Here is a 15,431-nt window from a genome sequence, read left to right as displayed (position 1 = left end):
AAAGTCGCGTAGGAAAATATAAACGAAATTCAACTTGTATCTCTCTTTGTTTATCTCGAAATCTTGTTATTTTCTTGTGTTCTTGTTTCTTTTTCATTTTCTTTTCTTTGTTTTCTTTTTTTTGTTCTCAGACTTTTGGGTTCAAAACAGTCGCGCGTCTCCTTGAAGGTCTCCTAAGTTTTCTGGTTTCGCGTCTCGCGCAATTACGATTTAATTCCGCCTCGTATATGTATATATATATATTTTTTACTTATATATATATATATATCTATATATAGATATTCTTTTTTTGACATTTCATATGCTGCTTTTATTCTTTTTTTGTTTTTGTTCTTGTTCTTGTCATTATTTACCTCACTATATACTTACTCGCATTCACACATTCACGTTTCTCCTACATTGTTAGATCGACTATCCGCGTTTTTTTATTCTCCGTTTAATAAAATAGAACAATTTCGATTCTCTAGGATAAAATATTCTTTTCACCTTTGTCGTCAGTGTTCGCGTATCCTCACTTCCCATACGTAAGTCATCAGCGCGCATCCTTAACCACGTAAACTATACATACAAGTCCGCGTGTGTTCCATTTGAACGCTATCTATCGCAGTTTACCGCCGTCGTCGTCGCCGCCGTCGTTGCCGCGAACAATTAGATACAAATGGCAATTAATCAAATACCGCAACGCGACGAAGAAGGGGTCCGCGTTCGGATCCTCTTTTCACGGTGTTGGATCGACGAAATGCTCGTGTCTCCTCTTGCTACAGAAAAATCTGCCGAGAAAATGTCAGTGTCCGAAGCATCAATAATCACGAGAGTGATAGAGAAAGAGAGAGAGAGAGAGAGTAAAATCGAACGAGAATTAGAGAAGATACCGTCGCCGTCGAACGCAGAGAACGCGAACCTTTCGTCCATCCGTTACACGACGATCGCGCGCTTAAAACCTAGAAAATCCTTACACAGCGGGCTCGATTAGCTCGAACGGTATACATTTTGTGTGTCATTAGAAAAATTGTCTCGCCGAGTCTTGAATTCCCGAATCTGCCGGAACAGAGCAAATCGCGCTTCGGATGTCTCCTCCCGAAGGACACGTCGTCTATTATTCTCAAGCAACCTGTGTAGCTCTCCCGAACGCGCCTCAATTCCATGAAGAGAGTTTTCAAGAACAAAGAAGTGTCGGTGCGAGATATATGGGCACCTTGTCTCGTCTTTTCGAGACCCGTCCATCTTTACGAGTCAAGAGTATGTACAAAATCTGTTCGGAGCGACAAAATATCCGATGATGCGGAGCTACATCGAATTGTGATTCGCGGCCTTGACTGCCTGTGTTAAATGAAAATCTACGAGGCTAGACAATTATGGTTAACGATTCTCTTTTTTTGTAACGGAATGTTGTGACATTAGAATCTGTAGTTCTCGGCGTTTATTTACTTTAATAGTCTCCACTATACGTTGACAATGTTTCGCAGATCATAATTTAGTAAACTGAAGTTACGATTTCTTTTTTATTATCATGCTATGTGCTATCGCTTTACTCAACCGCGTTCATAAACTAGCTCGAAATTCGAATAAATACTCAGATATATCAAAATCGTTAAATATATTAAAATAAATCCACGTTACGCCATAACAGAGACAATGAACGTGTTAAGAATATCAAAATCCAATGTTAAGAATCATTTAAATCTATTTTTCACCGGAAACCTACTTTCCAGCCAATTCAATAAACTCGAATACATTAATTCATTCAATAATCTCTTACAAACACATTTTTACACATTATATACACATCATAATATTAAACATAGTTTGTTAGTTTACATATTGTGTTATCAACTAGTGTTTTATACACTGTTCCTGTACAAATGTCCTTGTTCCAGGAAATTGCATATTTTAGTATGCTAGAATATAATGAAAAAAGTTGTGTTTATGAACATACCATCAAGTGTCGAGAACTGCAGATTTCTAGTGTTCATTCCATCACAGATATGAACGTTTAAATAACAATTTTCTAGCCTCGCTAAACGAGAATCTTCACTCAAAAGAATCCCTGCTTCTTGCAGAAAGTCATCGTCCACGAGGGCGAATTTTCGTAAATGATCTCGTCGTGACCATGTTTCCCAGCTGAATTAATTCATCGAACCGATAGCTTCGGACCGATAGTGTCGCAACAGATTGCACAAGTGCTCGAATGAAAATCTCAACTGCATCGCTAAAAATCGACAGGATCGTCTGAAACGTTTCGTGGAGCCATTTAGAGGTCTATACATATAGTCTACGCACCGATCCATACTCTAGATTCTAATATGATACCTTCGGACCGGAATTTCGTTTCACTTTTGTCTCGTTTTTTTTTTTCGGTTAATCGCCGAGCGAAGGGGAAGGGGTGGAGCGATTACGGGTAAATTCGATCGGGACGTATAAAAAAAAAACGATCGAGGACACCGACATTTCCTTAGATCTATTCCTAGTCTACGTATTTACAAATCTACAAGCGAACATGCCTCCTCTACGTTTGTCTACGCGTAAGCTGCTTCTCACAGAACCGAAGCGTCGAGGATAAGTCAGTGTAAAGTGATCCCCGGAGAAACGACAAAAATACCATGGAAATATACAGAGACCGCGCGCGTGGCGTGCACCGATCGATACTTGCTGGAAACGACAAGATCATCGTTGCCCGGATCAATCGAACGACGAATTCGAAACTCGATTTGTCGTCGCGCGACCAACGATCGCTGTACAAACGGAGATCTATCGGAGACTGATGGTTGCATACGCGGAGACCCCAGGACGGGTACCATCGTATATCCATGAACTCGCACGCCATCGCACGCATAAGTACTTTTATCGTTATCGCCGAAATCACATGGCCGATTATTGTAACTACAGTTTGTACTAAGATCGTGTCTCGTCCCGTTGCGAGCAGTAGACGTTTCTGCTCTCGGTATAACAATCGCAGGAACCGAAAGGACAAGAGCTCTGCCTCGATAAAAACAACCAGGGAGTCATTTTACAGTCTCGAGTCAACGCGATTCGTATCTTTCCTTTCGACAAAAGAACTTACCCAATTCGTAGAAAGTAAGCTTACAGTGGCACGAGAAAGTAATACGATGCATGCTTTTGTGATTCTCAGCGGGTGACAACATTCATTTTACTTCCAGAGTTATTCAACCAATATAAGAATGACAGTATTGTAATACCATTCTCATGGCATTATATTAACATTAAAAGTGTCAATCTATAATAGATTGTTGTCACTGGTGACCAAGACAGTGAAAACTGTATACGAAGTATAGAGGTACATTAACCTCTTAAGCACGACGCGCCACTATAGTGGCTTTCGTGAATGTTTCGTGCTCGACTCAATTACTATTTTATTAATTATTAAAGTAAACGATTACAATGAAAGTGTGTATGTACAATACACTAAGAAAAGAATATATGTAATTAATACTATATACAGATAATGATAAAATGATAATTTAGTTGCAAAAAACTTTATTCGCGCAAAATCCAACCGTGCCTAAGAGGTTAAAGATCATATCGATGATCAAACGATTTCATTTAGCAGGTGAAAATAATCGGACGCTTCAAAGTGGTTGACCTTAAACATTATGATTCTGTTTTGTTTTAAAATACTTCTAGTCCAAGTTATTAGTGACGGGGCTCGTAAACCGTTAAACAGAAGGCATTGAAATATTTTTGTAATGTTCATGTTTCAAAAATCCTTCTCGCAGATACCATACCGTTTTAAATGGTTTCATTTGAAATACAGAATTCACTGATCGACAACCACAAAAATAATCGTTCACGTACTTCCGTGTGCCACTATAATTAAAAGGCCTTAACGCTACAAGTTCCGCATCGCTTAATCCTGCGACGAATCAAATCAACTCGCGGGGACTTGAACCGCCCTCTGGTAGAGTTGCGACCATCGATGGAACCACGGATAAATCGTATCGAAATCATATAGCCGTCTTAAACTAAAATATTGATTAATTATTTTCATTTCATTGAAGACAGCGCCTATATTTCAATATATTAATAATCGTACATAACTGTTCTGATCTAAATATATGTATAGCACATAACTGAATTGATCTAAATTTTTTCATAAAAAAAACCATTTTTCAAATTACAAACCAGAAGTTTTGGTTAACTAAAAGACATTGACATGAATTGGTTTATAAAAACGACGATGAAATGGTATGAAAAAACTTCTCGTCATTTTTATTACGATGTTTGCTTGAATTAAGAAATCCATTCAATCGTTTCGTATGAAAGACTTTTCATAGTTTCAGTAACTTTAAAAAGAAGTAGTTGTTAAGAATGTTCACTTTTCATCTTATGCGCCAAAACTATAGTCCGTTTCCTGTCGATCTAATAAATTAAATCGTTATCTACCTTAGCCGATTAATTCGCTATAACGATATTACAAAATTTATCCGTAATCAATAATCGCACCTCTACCTGTCGGTCGACATTTTGGGGGAACAGTCACGCGTAGCCCACAAACAGATTGTGTGTAGCACCTTGTCTCTTATCACCAGCGACAATGCTTGGTTTTTCTTGCATTGTTGAAAAATAAAACGAGAAGGACGCCCGCTCGCGTCGCAGTCGATGGATCGTTCTAGATCCTACGAAAAAGAAAAACAAATACAGAGGCCGCTCGACAGTGATCGCTTCTGTATGCTTGGCGCGTCATTGATCGCTCTGTAACTGGATCGCGCAAGTGTCCATCCCCGGAGTCGTCTCAAGCTCGCTCGCTTATCGAGCGGCCGCCGCAAAGACCACGGAGAAAATCGGAGGGACACGAGCAGGCGATTCTTAATCTAAGTACATATACTGTATCCCTGTTTGTTTGTGTTGATCGCCAGAGTATTGGAAAGGGAAGGTCTCTATTTGGAAAACTCGGGACTCGAGAAATCTCTACAGAGATCCAGCAGAGGTTCCCGTGGAATCTCCTCTCGCTCGCATATCTTCTTTACGGTCGGACGATAGTATTATTTAAACATCGGTCTAACGATTAACAATTAGAGGCGTGTCTCCTTCGTCGTTTAGGTATCTTAACGTTTATGTACAACATCCATATAATAGACTCTATGCATGTATATTATATACACAGTAGATAAAACATTCTTCATCAAGAGTCCTCGTAGATTCTCTCGCATCGTCGTAATGCCGCTTGGTATACTTTTATTGCATCTCTCCTATATAGAATCATTAATACGCGCGTCCCTGCTCTCCGGCGATCCGCAATCGTCAACCCGATCACGGAGCAGAGAGTGTCTTTCGTTTTTTTTTTTTGAATTCTGTTACACAAGGCACAAGCCTCCTCCGCGCACCGCGTTCAACTCGAATCTCGGCAACTCGTCGTCCCGATCCGCGTGTCGTATATAAAACTATCACAATACCAGGTTCATCCGATATACACCTGCTCGAACAATAATGCAACTCGTCGTTGCACGTGCCTGTTGGGACGCTCTAGAACATCTCGTTCGCAGATCTCTCGCTGCAACCTACTAATCCGCAACAATGAATCGAGACATTTGGAAAAAATATGTTTCTTCGATAGAAAAGTCACCGGTGAACGAAAGATAAGCTCGAACGATATGAAAGACGCAAGATACTATTAATCAACAACCATGGACATGAATCCCAATTTATGTCATGTGCTCGCCCAAAAATATGATTAAATGCAAATCAACATTCACAACAATGTGTGACCATAGAGAGAACAAAAATCGAAAATAAGACGTCCCGTTCACTGCGACCATAATTAATGCTTGTGCCTTGTGATTGAAACTCGCGAGTTTCGTCAAAGTACAATACGAACTGTATGTTCCGACAGCTAATCACATTTGTGAATTACAAATGTATGGCTTGCTCGTTGTACGCAGTATTTCTCGTACCGGAATCGTTCAGCTATCGTTCGCCAAACCAACGGTAAGTACGAATTGTAGCGGTAACGCGACCACGGCGTTTCATAGTTATTTCGCAGTATTTAATCAGATTGCTGACGACAATTAAGTAACGCCCGTTAGCTTAATCGTCAGCTTTAGCTGTTCTCAAACAACCCCGGGTCGCGTGGTTAAGAGGTGCGTGGTAGGGTCGTAGTGACCGGCCAAATAGTAAATGTCGTTATTGTCGTAGATCGTAAGGTACCTCTGATCATCGGGTTCTTTACCTAACTTATCCGTGTACTCTTCCAGTGGTAGCACCTCGCATTTATGAGAGATTGTCTGAACATCGTTCTCATCTATGTGCGGAGACTCGAACAGCGCGCCCTGAACAGTGACAAAGATGTGTTACTTGACAATTTAGTGCTGGCAGAGTGCGATTTACGGTTTTTGTGATAACGGAGCATGTCGATCTGACAAATATCAAACTTTTCGTTTCTTCATTATTTTTATCCTCCATATTCAAAACTATTGTGTTAGCAAGAAAGAAATTTCGGTTTGCACCAGTAGATAACGTTATGTTTGTTTCGTTATTCTTTCTCAATGTTAGAATTTTTTTCTTTTGAGATTCGGTAGTCGATACCTCTAAGTTGCTTTAGAAACAAATTCCATGTAATTTTGTTTACAACACTCAGTTTACGACCAATTTTAATATAGAGTGCAAAAAGCAGCACCCACTGTTGTGGGACTAAATGAATGACTTTAACTCGATTTGAAATGCTAACTTTATTTGTAACCGCGCAACCTAACCGTTACGCGTATTTCTCTGTCTTCTGTACTGTACTGTCTGGATCTCTAATCTATTCTGTCCTGTCTGAAGTTCTCATCTATACTGTACTGTGTGTTCTTGTATCCGGCTCGAAGGACGAAATGTTGAGGATCTCGATCATCCATTTGACGAGCCCTCAACATTTTGTATAGACAAAATTGAGTTTTATGTTACACTAAAAACCCGAAATTACTTTCTTGCCAACCCAATATTTTGCTTCTAGACTCTACAATTTTTCTAAAACTCATCTAATATAGTTTATGATCAGATCGACATTTGTGTTAATTACTTATAAAAAAGACAATTCTTACCGGATATTTCAAGTTTGTCGGACACCCTTCTGTCTCCTCGGGATGATAAAACCACTTGATCTTAACTATCATGTTGGAGCTAGATGTCTCCCACATGGATTCAATGCGCCCGATGTACGGTCTGTCCGGTCTGCCAGTCGATAAAAATACTGCACTGTCACCAATTTGAATAGTCTCGTTTCCGCGTTTAATCGCCCTGAAGAACTGCTTCTTAGCCCTCCCTTTAGCACCAGGTCGCCTGTATCCTTTCCCAGCCCATCCCCACAACTGTCTTGCCGGCAAAAAGGCAGCCATTTTACTGCGACTTTCAACCGATTCTTGCGGTTCCCGAACCTTCGACTTCTTGTCAGATTTCTTCGGTTTCTCGTATTTCTCCTCGCGTATAGATTCTCTGATTTGTTCAGGAGCAATCTCCTCTTCTTGAGGAAAGGTCTCCTCTTCTGTTATCATATCGTCCCCTTCAGTAGTGGTCATTGGTGTCTCCTTCACTACCTCTTCTTCGCTCTTTTGACTGCAGCAACTTTCTCCGCCACTGAAAAATAGGTATGGACATTTTGTAAATTCTAGAAATGAAAAGACGCTATCGTTGAACGGGAGATGATGATCTTTAATCTGAAACTGTCCAATCATAATCCAAACAGATCTTTGAGAATTTTACGTGAAACTGAATGTACAATATTCTTTTGTACTGATAGATTAACATTTTAAAAGCAGGAAAGATACTGTGTGGATTCTGTCCACAAAAATAAGATAGTAAATAAGGCAGAATAAATAGGGCGATAGAAATACAAAATAAATGGCATAAACATAAAGGAAAGAAAAGATAAAAAAATATATATAACAGGATTTAATAAATAGACGAACCTGGCGTGACTTCCATCACTATGACTGCTGCTGTGATGGCTATGCTTGTGCTTGTGTTTTCGATGTTTCCTGTGTTTGTGTTTTCTGTGTTCGTCGCAGCATTTGTGCTTCTTATGCTTCTTCTTGCCATCCTGAGCCTCGTGCAGCCTCTTCATTTTGTCTCTCCTCCTCTTCTTCAGACGTTTCCTTTCGCGATATTCCTCAAGATCTTTCGTGTCCACGTCATCGGATTTAGGTTGTTCCAGCGACTGGCCATCGGATGAAGAGACGTAGGAACATGTCGCGGTAACGGCTTGGGCTGTATTGTTCGCGTTCAACAGTGCCGGGACTTGCGTAGTACTCGACGGACGTTTGTCCTCCGTGGACATGGATGTCTGTCTTCGACGCTTGCCGAGTGACAACAACGGGTTCGGATCGTATTCTACAATTCAATGTCAAATTAATTCTGTGGAAATAGTAGGTTTAGAAATTATTTAATTATTTTTATTATTAAAACGGTGACACACAACAAAATACGAAACAAAGAGAGTAAATTTGTACACAATTAGTAATGTATTGATAATAAGTGACGAGTTTTATAGACGTTTCCGTAAATTTCATTCGTAAACAAATTCGTGTTTCGTAAACGCATTAATAAGCAACACCTGCGTATCGAGGTTCGCCGTACTCTGCTGTGTACCCTGCGAGCGCGACCTTTTATCAACGCGCTAGTCGAACGTTAGGAATGTTCTTTCAAATTTGTTCGTTTCGTTCAACCAGCGCCTAACGCCCATCGATCGTCCTAGCATCGCGATGTTTAGATCAACGACCATCACGGGAACACGCACATTCGTCGTGTGAGGTTAACGCACGGAAGTCCGTGGGTACCAATCAGCTGTTATTATCTCCTACTGTTATACAAATCCGGATACAAAGTTTAAAAAATTTCTTCTCACTTGGATGTCATACTCCTAGCAACCCTATCGTACTTCTATTCAGATTGTCTAAGATAAGAAAAATATAAAGAACTAATAATTATCGACATCACAATATATCGATACTTTTGCAACGGTTCTTTAACAATTTCCTTTTTGATTACGGTATAGATTCACAGAAAGAATAACAATCTTAGAGGCGTTACGAATCAACAAAATTACAAAACCTTTATGCTCCTTTTTTCATGAACGTAAATATTTACTTTCACAAAAATATCCTGTTTTGTCAAATTATAAACAGATAAACCTCCTTAGAAATTAAGTTTGGTAGACCATGGGATGCATGTAATATGCTCACCAACAACGGGATAATCAGGTTGCAGCAACCTGATGTCGTCCAAGGCGATTCTACCGCTGTCTCCGTCATCGAACTCAACGCTGACGAACTTTTCGTCGAGCTCCGGATCTGGCTCCGTTGGTTCAACGGAGGTGCCCGGATACAAGCACCGGTATTGTTGGCTCCAATAGGCGCACAGTCTCGTGCCAGGCGGCAACTCTTTCGTAGAAGCGGGACAGACTTCTACGATCTACGATCGGCAAGAACGCGCGAAATTAAATTTCAAGGTTCCGCCTCGAATGAAAACTTAACGTAGCTAAGTTAATGAAAGAACGCTGTTTTACCGCGTCTTGTAGAATCTCCTCCCTGGAATGGATGTGAGGCCTGTTGCCACGTTCGCCATCCAGCGTGATAGCATAAACGTCGGGAGCCTGTACGGCGCTGAGCCTTCCTGCATAGAACAGCCCGCCCATCGCGGTAAGAACCCTCAGTTGGTCAATGGCCAAATGGGACGACGTTAATTTGCAATTGTTAACGACTTCCATCTTCTCAGGCTTCTCGGTCTTCTCGGGTTTCTCAGCCTTCGCGGCTTTCGCGCATTCCTTGCATTCTTTGCACTCGACCGATTTTCGACGTTTCGATTCCTTTTTCTCGCGGTCGCTCGATTTATGCCGCGACGGCGACGACGAGCTTGATTTTCGCTTCTTCTTCTTCGACTTCTCATGTCTGCTCCGCTCCTCGGTCTCTATGATTTGTGTTGTCTCCACCGGAACCTCCTGAAACAATAATGTTAGTTAAGTCACGAAAAGATGCGACAAGTAAAGTACTACAGTTGTTCTTAAAATGGACGTCAACTTTTTAAAATGAAATAGAAATGTTAATTTCTTAAAAAGATGCCAATTTATTACGACATAATGACGATGTTAATTTCTTAAAATATAACAAAGATCTCGACTTCTTACAGTATAATGAAGATGTCGACTTCGTAAAATAAAATGTAGGTAACGGTTTCTGAAAATGCAATTAAGGTGCCAACTTTATTTCTTTTTTTTAAATTAAAAGGTGCAAAGTTCTTGTCGTAATAGCTCTTGTCAAGCTGGTTTACCTATTGTTAGACCAATTTTTTATTCGACATAGTTGCAAGGCAATAATGAACAATCAACGTTGCGTTACCTTTATCGATTCATGTGCGACAGGCTCGGGTAACATGGTCTCCACAACGCCGTTAGATTCGTCGTCCTCCCAAGTTTTCACCTTCACTTCTGTCTTTAGTTTCGACTTCATTTTGTTCTGTTTCTCTAACTTCAATTCTTGGCTTAGTTTCGCTTTCTCCGCGAGAATAGAGCTGATCACGTGCTTGTTGTGCAGAGGCGTTTGTTTCACGGGCTTCGATTTCAATTTCCCAGACTTATGGTTCTTCGAAGACGATTTCATCGTAGATAGCACACCCTTGAAGGGCAGCGGTGTGTACGCAGTTTTGCTGACACACTAAAAAGGGATTATTTCATTTTTAGAGACAAGAATTAGGGTAAAGAGAAGTAAATGAAAATATTTACAGTATCCAGACAATTATAAGAAAATTCAATACAGTTCTCAGAGAATTGAAAATGTAACTGCAAAATACCTTGTAAAATGTAAAATAATTATATTACAAGATAAGCTCATTAGTTAGGAGATAGAAATTGCTGTAAAACACTTGTAGCGCGCTAACATGTACGAGCATTTAATACATTATATTGAAAGTACATAAAATTTTAATGAATCATAATCATTTAAAAATTGTTCTACACTAGAAAATTTGCAAAATTTACTAGCTTAGTTACAGTTGTCGCTGTATTTTAGGTATCATTCATTTTTAAATAGTTCAAAATTGTTCTGCGACAAAGAATCAACTTACCTTGGCCTGGAGATGTCGGTTCTTCGACGACAAGATATATCCTACCATGGAGCTCTTGCTTTTCGGCTTCTTTGCGACAATCGTCTCCGTTAAGTGTCTCACACTTCCGGACGTGCACATCAATTTTCTGGGCCTGCCGACTTTTCGCTTTTTCGAGGCGGAACTCAAGCTCACCACGGTTGGCACCGGTGACGAAGTATCATATCCCAACTAAAAATATGTTACACATTACCATCAGTTTTATTGCAGATCCCATCACGCGTCGTTCTATTTGACAGATCATCATTACGCTCAAATAATCTGCAGGTATTCCCGCATAAAACTGACAATTGTCAGTATCAATTCAGTACTGATATAGTCAGACTGCATATACGGCATAATTCTTAGTATGTGGGTATAACTATGGTTGTCGACTCGGTGCGTAGAAGCAATAAAAATCGTTCGTATGCAGCTGCTTTTGATTGATATTACCACCTTTTCCACGAGCATGAAACGGTAGTACCTTATCTTTAACATCTTGACCCATTCGAAATTGCCAGATGTTCAAATTCAATGGCAACGCGTTACTGGAGCATGTTAATGTTATCCGATGCTATTTTTAGTAGTTACCAGAGATTTAAAACTGTTATAAAAATTGGCGACAAACAAAAATTATTTAACTATTTCATTATTTTTATATCAACCATTTAAGAGTATTTTCACATTACGACCCACTTGAATAAGTTCAATCCACGTTTCTTGATGCACGAACAACAATTATCATATCTAACACTTTACCGACCGGTCATTCGAACGTAAAAATTTAGCTCAGTGTTAAATTTTCGTTTCTATTTTGATTTTATTTGTTTTATTAATTGCGAAAGAAATCTAATATCTAAAAGAACTGTCTAATAATTTTGAAGCTTATTGTAGTACAGTCTAACACATTTATATTAATAATAGGTATCAAATTATTGATTACCATGACAAGTGATTCACAGGCTACCAATCAGTGGTAAAAGTCGATTTATAGGCTATCGGTTGGTAAAGTGTTAAAAACAAGAAGAATTTTGTTGTTTAATTTTGTCATCAGTGTACTGATCCCTCTGTCTTCTCAAAAATAACTCGAACTGTTTGCACAAATTTTAAAAAGATAAATCCTGTTGATAGGACGAAGGGTGGGGGGTTGTTGATCATTTATATAGAAGATCTAATCGCTTATTAAGGTGACGCTCGAATGTGTTATCGTGTAAATTAAATTTCGGAAACGAATCCAATTGAGCTGGATTTACCGAGACTTCGGCATAATTGCAATAGTAACTTACCCCTCCTGTGCTTTTCTCATCGTCGTCCTGTGACGTTTTGCTCGGCGGTAGAACGGTAATCGGTGAGACGACTGGTGGGACGGGAATTGGAATGCTTGGTATACTGTCCAACAGTTTAATGTGACTTCTTGGCTCACCCAGTTTCACTAAGTTTACGTTGCACCTCGGCATTGCCAGGACAGCCGAGGTCAATGGCGGCGGTGTCCCATCCAGCGAATGCGTGGGTGATTTTTGCGGGGAGGATATCGGCTCCAGCATCGGCGGTGATGCGAGAGGACCGTGATCGGAACTGTAAATCGTCGGTGAATTATTGTATCGTTCAGGAATCTTTGCGGAAGTATTAGGTGAAGTAAAAAGTTTTGAGCCTCTTTCGTTAGATGTCTTTAGTGAGCTATATCTCACGATGTATGCGTTGCATCTTCTCATTCTATACGACGATTTAAAGGCGACATAACACTTCAAAAAAGTTGTGTAACAGTTTTATGTTTAGTGAATCCAGTTGTGTGTTAAAGCGTTCCAAAATGGAGGTAAAGAAAGAGAAAAATCGATACAGTCTTCAATACCACTACAACGAAGGGGAAAAAGCAGAGCAGGCGGCCAAAAAAATTTATGCTGTTTATGGACCTAATACAGTATCGATTGCAACTGCAAAGCGGTGGTTTCAACGCTTCCGTTCTGGTAATATGAACGTCGAAGATGAAATACGTTTTGGTAGACCACTCGTCGAAAATGTTGATCAAATCAGGGAAATCATCGAGTCAGACCGGCATGGGAGCACTTATTCCATTGCTCGGGAACTGAATCTTAGCCAGAAAACCGCTTGGAACCATTTGCATAAGGCTGGTCTCACGAAGAAGCTCGATGCATGGATGCCACACGAATTGATGCAAAAGAACATTTTGGAGCGAATTGATGCCTGCGATTCGTTGCTGAAGCGCAACGAAATCGACCCATTTTTGTAGCGGATGGTGACTGAGGATTAAACATGGGTCACATACGAGAACAACAAGCAAAAAAGATCGTGGTCCACGCATGGTGAGCCGGCACAAATAATCGCCAAGCCCGGATTAACGCCCAAGAAAATTTTACTGTGTGTTTGGTGGGTTTGGAAGGGAATCTTCCACTATGAGCTGCTCCCAACGGGCCAATCACTCAATTCGGACATATAATGTCCACAACTGACCAGATCGAAGCAAGGGATCGACGAGAAGCGTCCAGAATTGGCCAATAGGAATGGTGTTGTTTTCCATAAAGACAACGCCAGGATGCACACATTTTAAAGACGCGCCAGAAGCTTCGAGAACTTGGATGGGAGATTATATCGCACCCGCCGTATAATCCAATCCTGGCACCAAGCGATTATCACCTGTTCAAGCATTTGCAGAATTTTCTTGATGGTAAAAAACTGGCCTCAAGAGAGGCTTGTGAAAATGAGCTGGTCAAGCTTTTTACCAATAGGGCCGAGGATTTCTTCGATCGCGGAATTATGAAATTGCCTTCAAAATGGACAAAAGTTCCCGAACAAAATGGCGCATATTTGATTTAAATCGGATCATTCTAACTTTGTTAATGTCATCGTCGAAATAAAGAAGGCTCAGAACTTTTTACTTCACCTAATACATTCAACGCACATACGACATTTAGGATCTGTAATAGTCGACGATTGCTGAATTAAACGGTCATAAGTAGACTTTTTTGTTTATTTATGACGAAAATGAGCAAGTGTAATTCCATACAGTAAAAAAAATTAAATGATTTAACAATATTAATACACTAGTTTCAACCAGTTACAATGATGAAAAAAAGATAAAATATCTATCCGGCTCATATCTCTTGCAATCGATAATTGATTAATGTACATATATAGTTAAATAAAGTTAAATTATTTAAGATCCTATATCGAGCCGGTCGCCACATAGACTGAATTTACACCTACTTTTCTGCCTAACGTTTTATTCATAAATAGCAATTAATACACGCGATTAAATTATATGATTTTGCAGGCAATTTTGAACCAAAAGGGAAGAAATCATTTCATAATTAGCAGATACACGTTTCATCCCATATTTTTTAAATAAGCATAATATCAACTATTAGTAGAATAAGAATTCTCAAGCTTTACGCTGTTAATGAAGAATCAAAATAGATATTGTATTTTTCGTTTATACACGTAAATGTTGCAGCAGCTTTTCCGGCAATAAATGCGTTTGTTTGATCATATTTTGCATATAACAGTAAAAAAATATTAACAATAGATGAATTTAATAGAATTCAGTAAAACTTAATTTTATTAAATCTTTATCCACTAGTTTTGTAAACGAAGCATGAAAAACGGTGTTCACGATGCGTGGTTCATTAGTCGCGGCCATATTTCTATCAGTCGGTCGCAGTTATTTTCAGTCTTGGCTTCCGATGGCCCCGAAAATTTCATAGCGAATTTAAGCTGTTTTCTACATTTTGAATTTAAATATATTTTCGAAATCCTTGCACAGTGTTCTAAAACAGAAAGACCAAAAAATCGGAAGTTGCTGTACGCGTAAAAAATAAATTTGACTGATAATCCTGTTTAGAAAACTTTGTAATATTTTTGCAAGCCAACTCTACGCGAGATTAAACAAAATTCTAGTATCAGAATGAACGTCGGTTTATGTAATATAATAGTAAAACGTATAAACTTGCTGAGAATGTTTTCAACTTAAATGTTGCTAATGAACACTAAATATTGAATATATACCAATAGTACAGTAGTAACCCTTATCACTCCACCCGGCAGTAATACCGCCAAGCTTAAACCAGCGTTCAAGCGTTCTGTAAAATTCATGGAGTGATAAGGGTTAATATTTCACTGAACCGTTCCATCTTTCCTAAATAAATTGTTCCATTAAAAAGTTTATAGGACGGGATTCTGCAAGTTAATTCTCATCCAGCCTTCATGTTTCCAATTTAATGTTTTCTTCGATTGTTAAAATATCGCAACAAACTCAACATAATAAGGGACAAACAATTTTATTAAATATTTATCGAGAATGAAGAAAAACATATCTGTGCAATGTTTTCTTCACATTTTTCACATAGGAA

General features: G+C 39.3%; 1 protein-coding gene across 3 annotated transcripts in view; it reads right to left on the bottom strand.

Moving 5' to 3' along the window:
• Cher (filamin A protein cher) overlaps positions 1 to 15,431 on the bottom strand; it is a 138,603-nt gene that overhangs the window by 80,758 nt on the left and 42,414 nt on the right. For all 3 annotated transcript variants that reach the window (XM_078181034.1, XM_078181052.1, XM_078181043.1), the window contains exons 11-18: positions 12,354 to 12,642; positions 11,050 to 11,259; positions 10,326 to 10,640; positions 9,497 to 9,928; positions 9,174 to 9,402; positions 7,902 to 8,322; positions 7,038 to 7,569; positions 6,185 to 6,284 (exon numbers count right to left, since the gene is read on the bottom strand). In XM_078181034.1, coding sequence (XP_078037160.1) covers positions 6,185 to 6,284; positions 7,038 to 7,569; positions 7,902 to 8,322; positions 9,174 to 9,402; positions 9,497 to 9,928; positions 10,326 to 10,640; positions 11,050 to 11,259; positions 12,354 to 12,642 — 2,528 coding nt within the window. The remainder of the gene's footprint in view (positions 1 to 6,184; positions 6,285 to 7,037; positions 7,570 to 7,901; positions 8,323 to 9,173; positions 9,403 to 9,496; positions 9,929 to 10,325; positions 10,641 to 11,049; positions 11,260 to 12,353; positions 12,643 to 15,431) is intronic.

This window comes from Augochlora pura, chromosome 1, assembly GCF_028453695.1.
Source record: "Augochlora pura isolate Apur16 chromosome 1, APUR_v2.2.1, whole genome shotgun sequence".
In the NCBI taxonomy this organism is placed as follows: Eukaryota; Metazoa; Arthropoda; class Insecta; order Hymenoptera; family Halictidae; genus Augochlora; species Augochlora pura.
The sequence above is the reverse complement of the archived record's forward strand: the minus strand, read 5'-3'. Positions and strand labels throughout refer to the sequence as shown.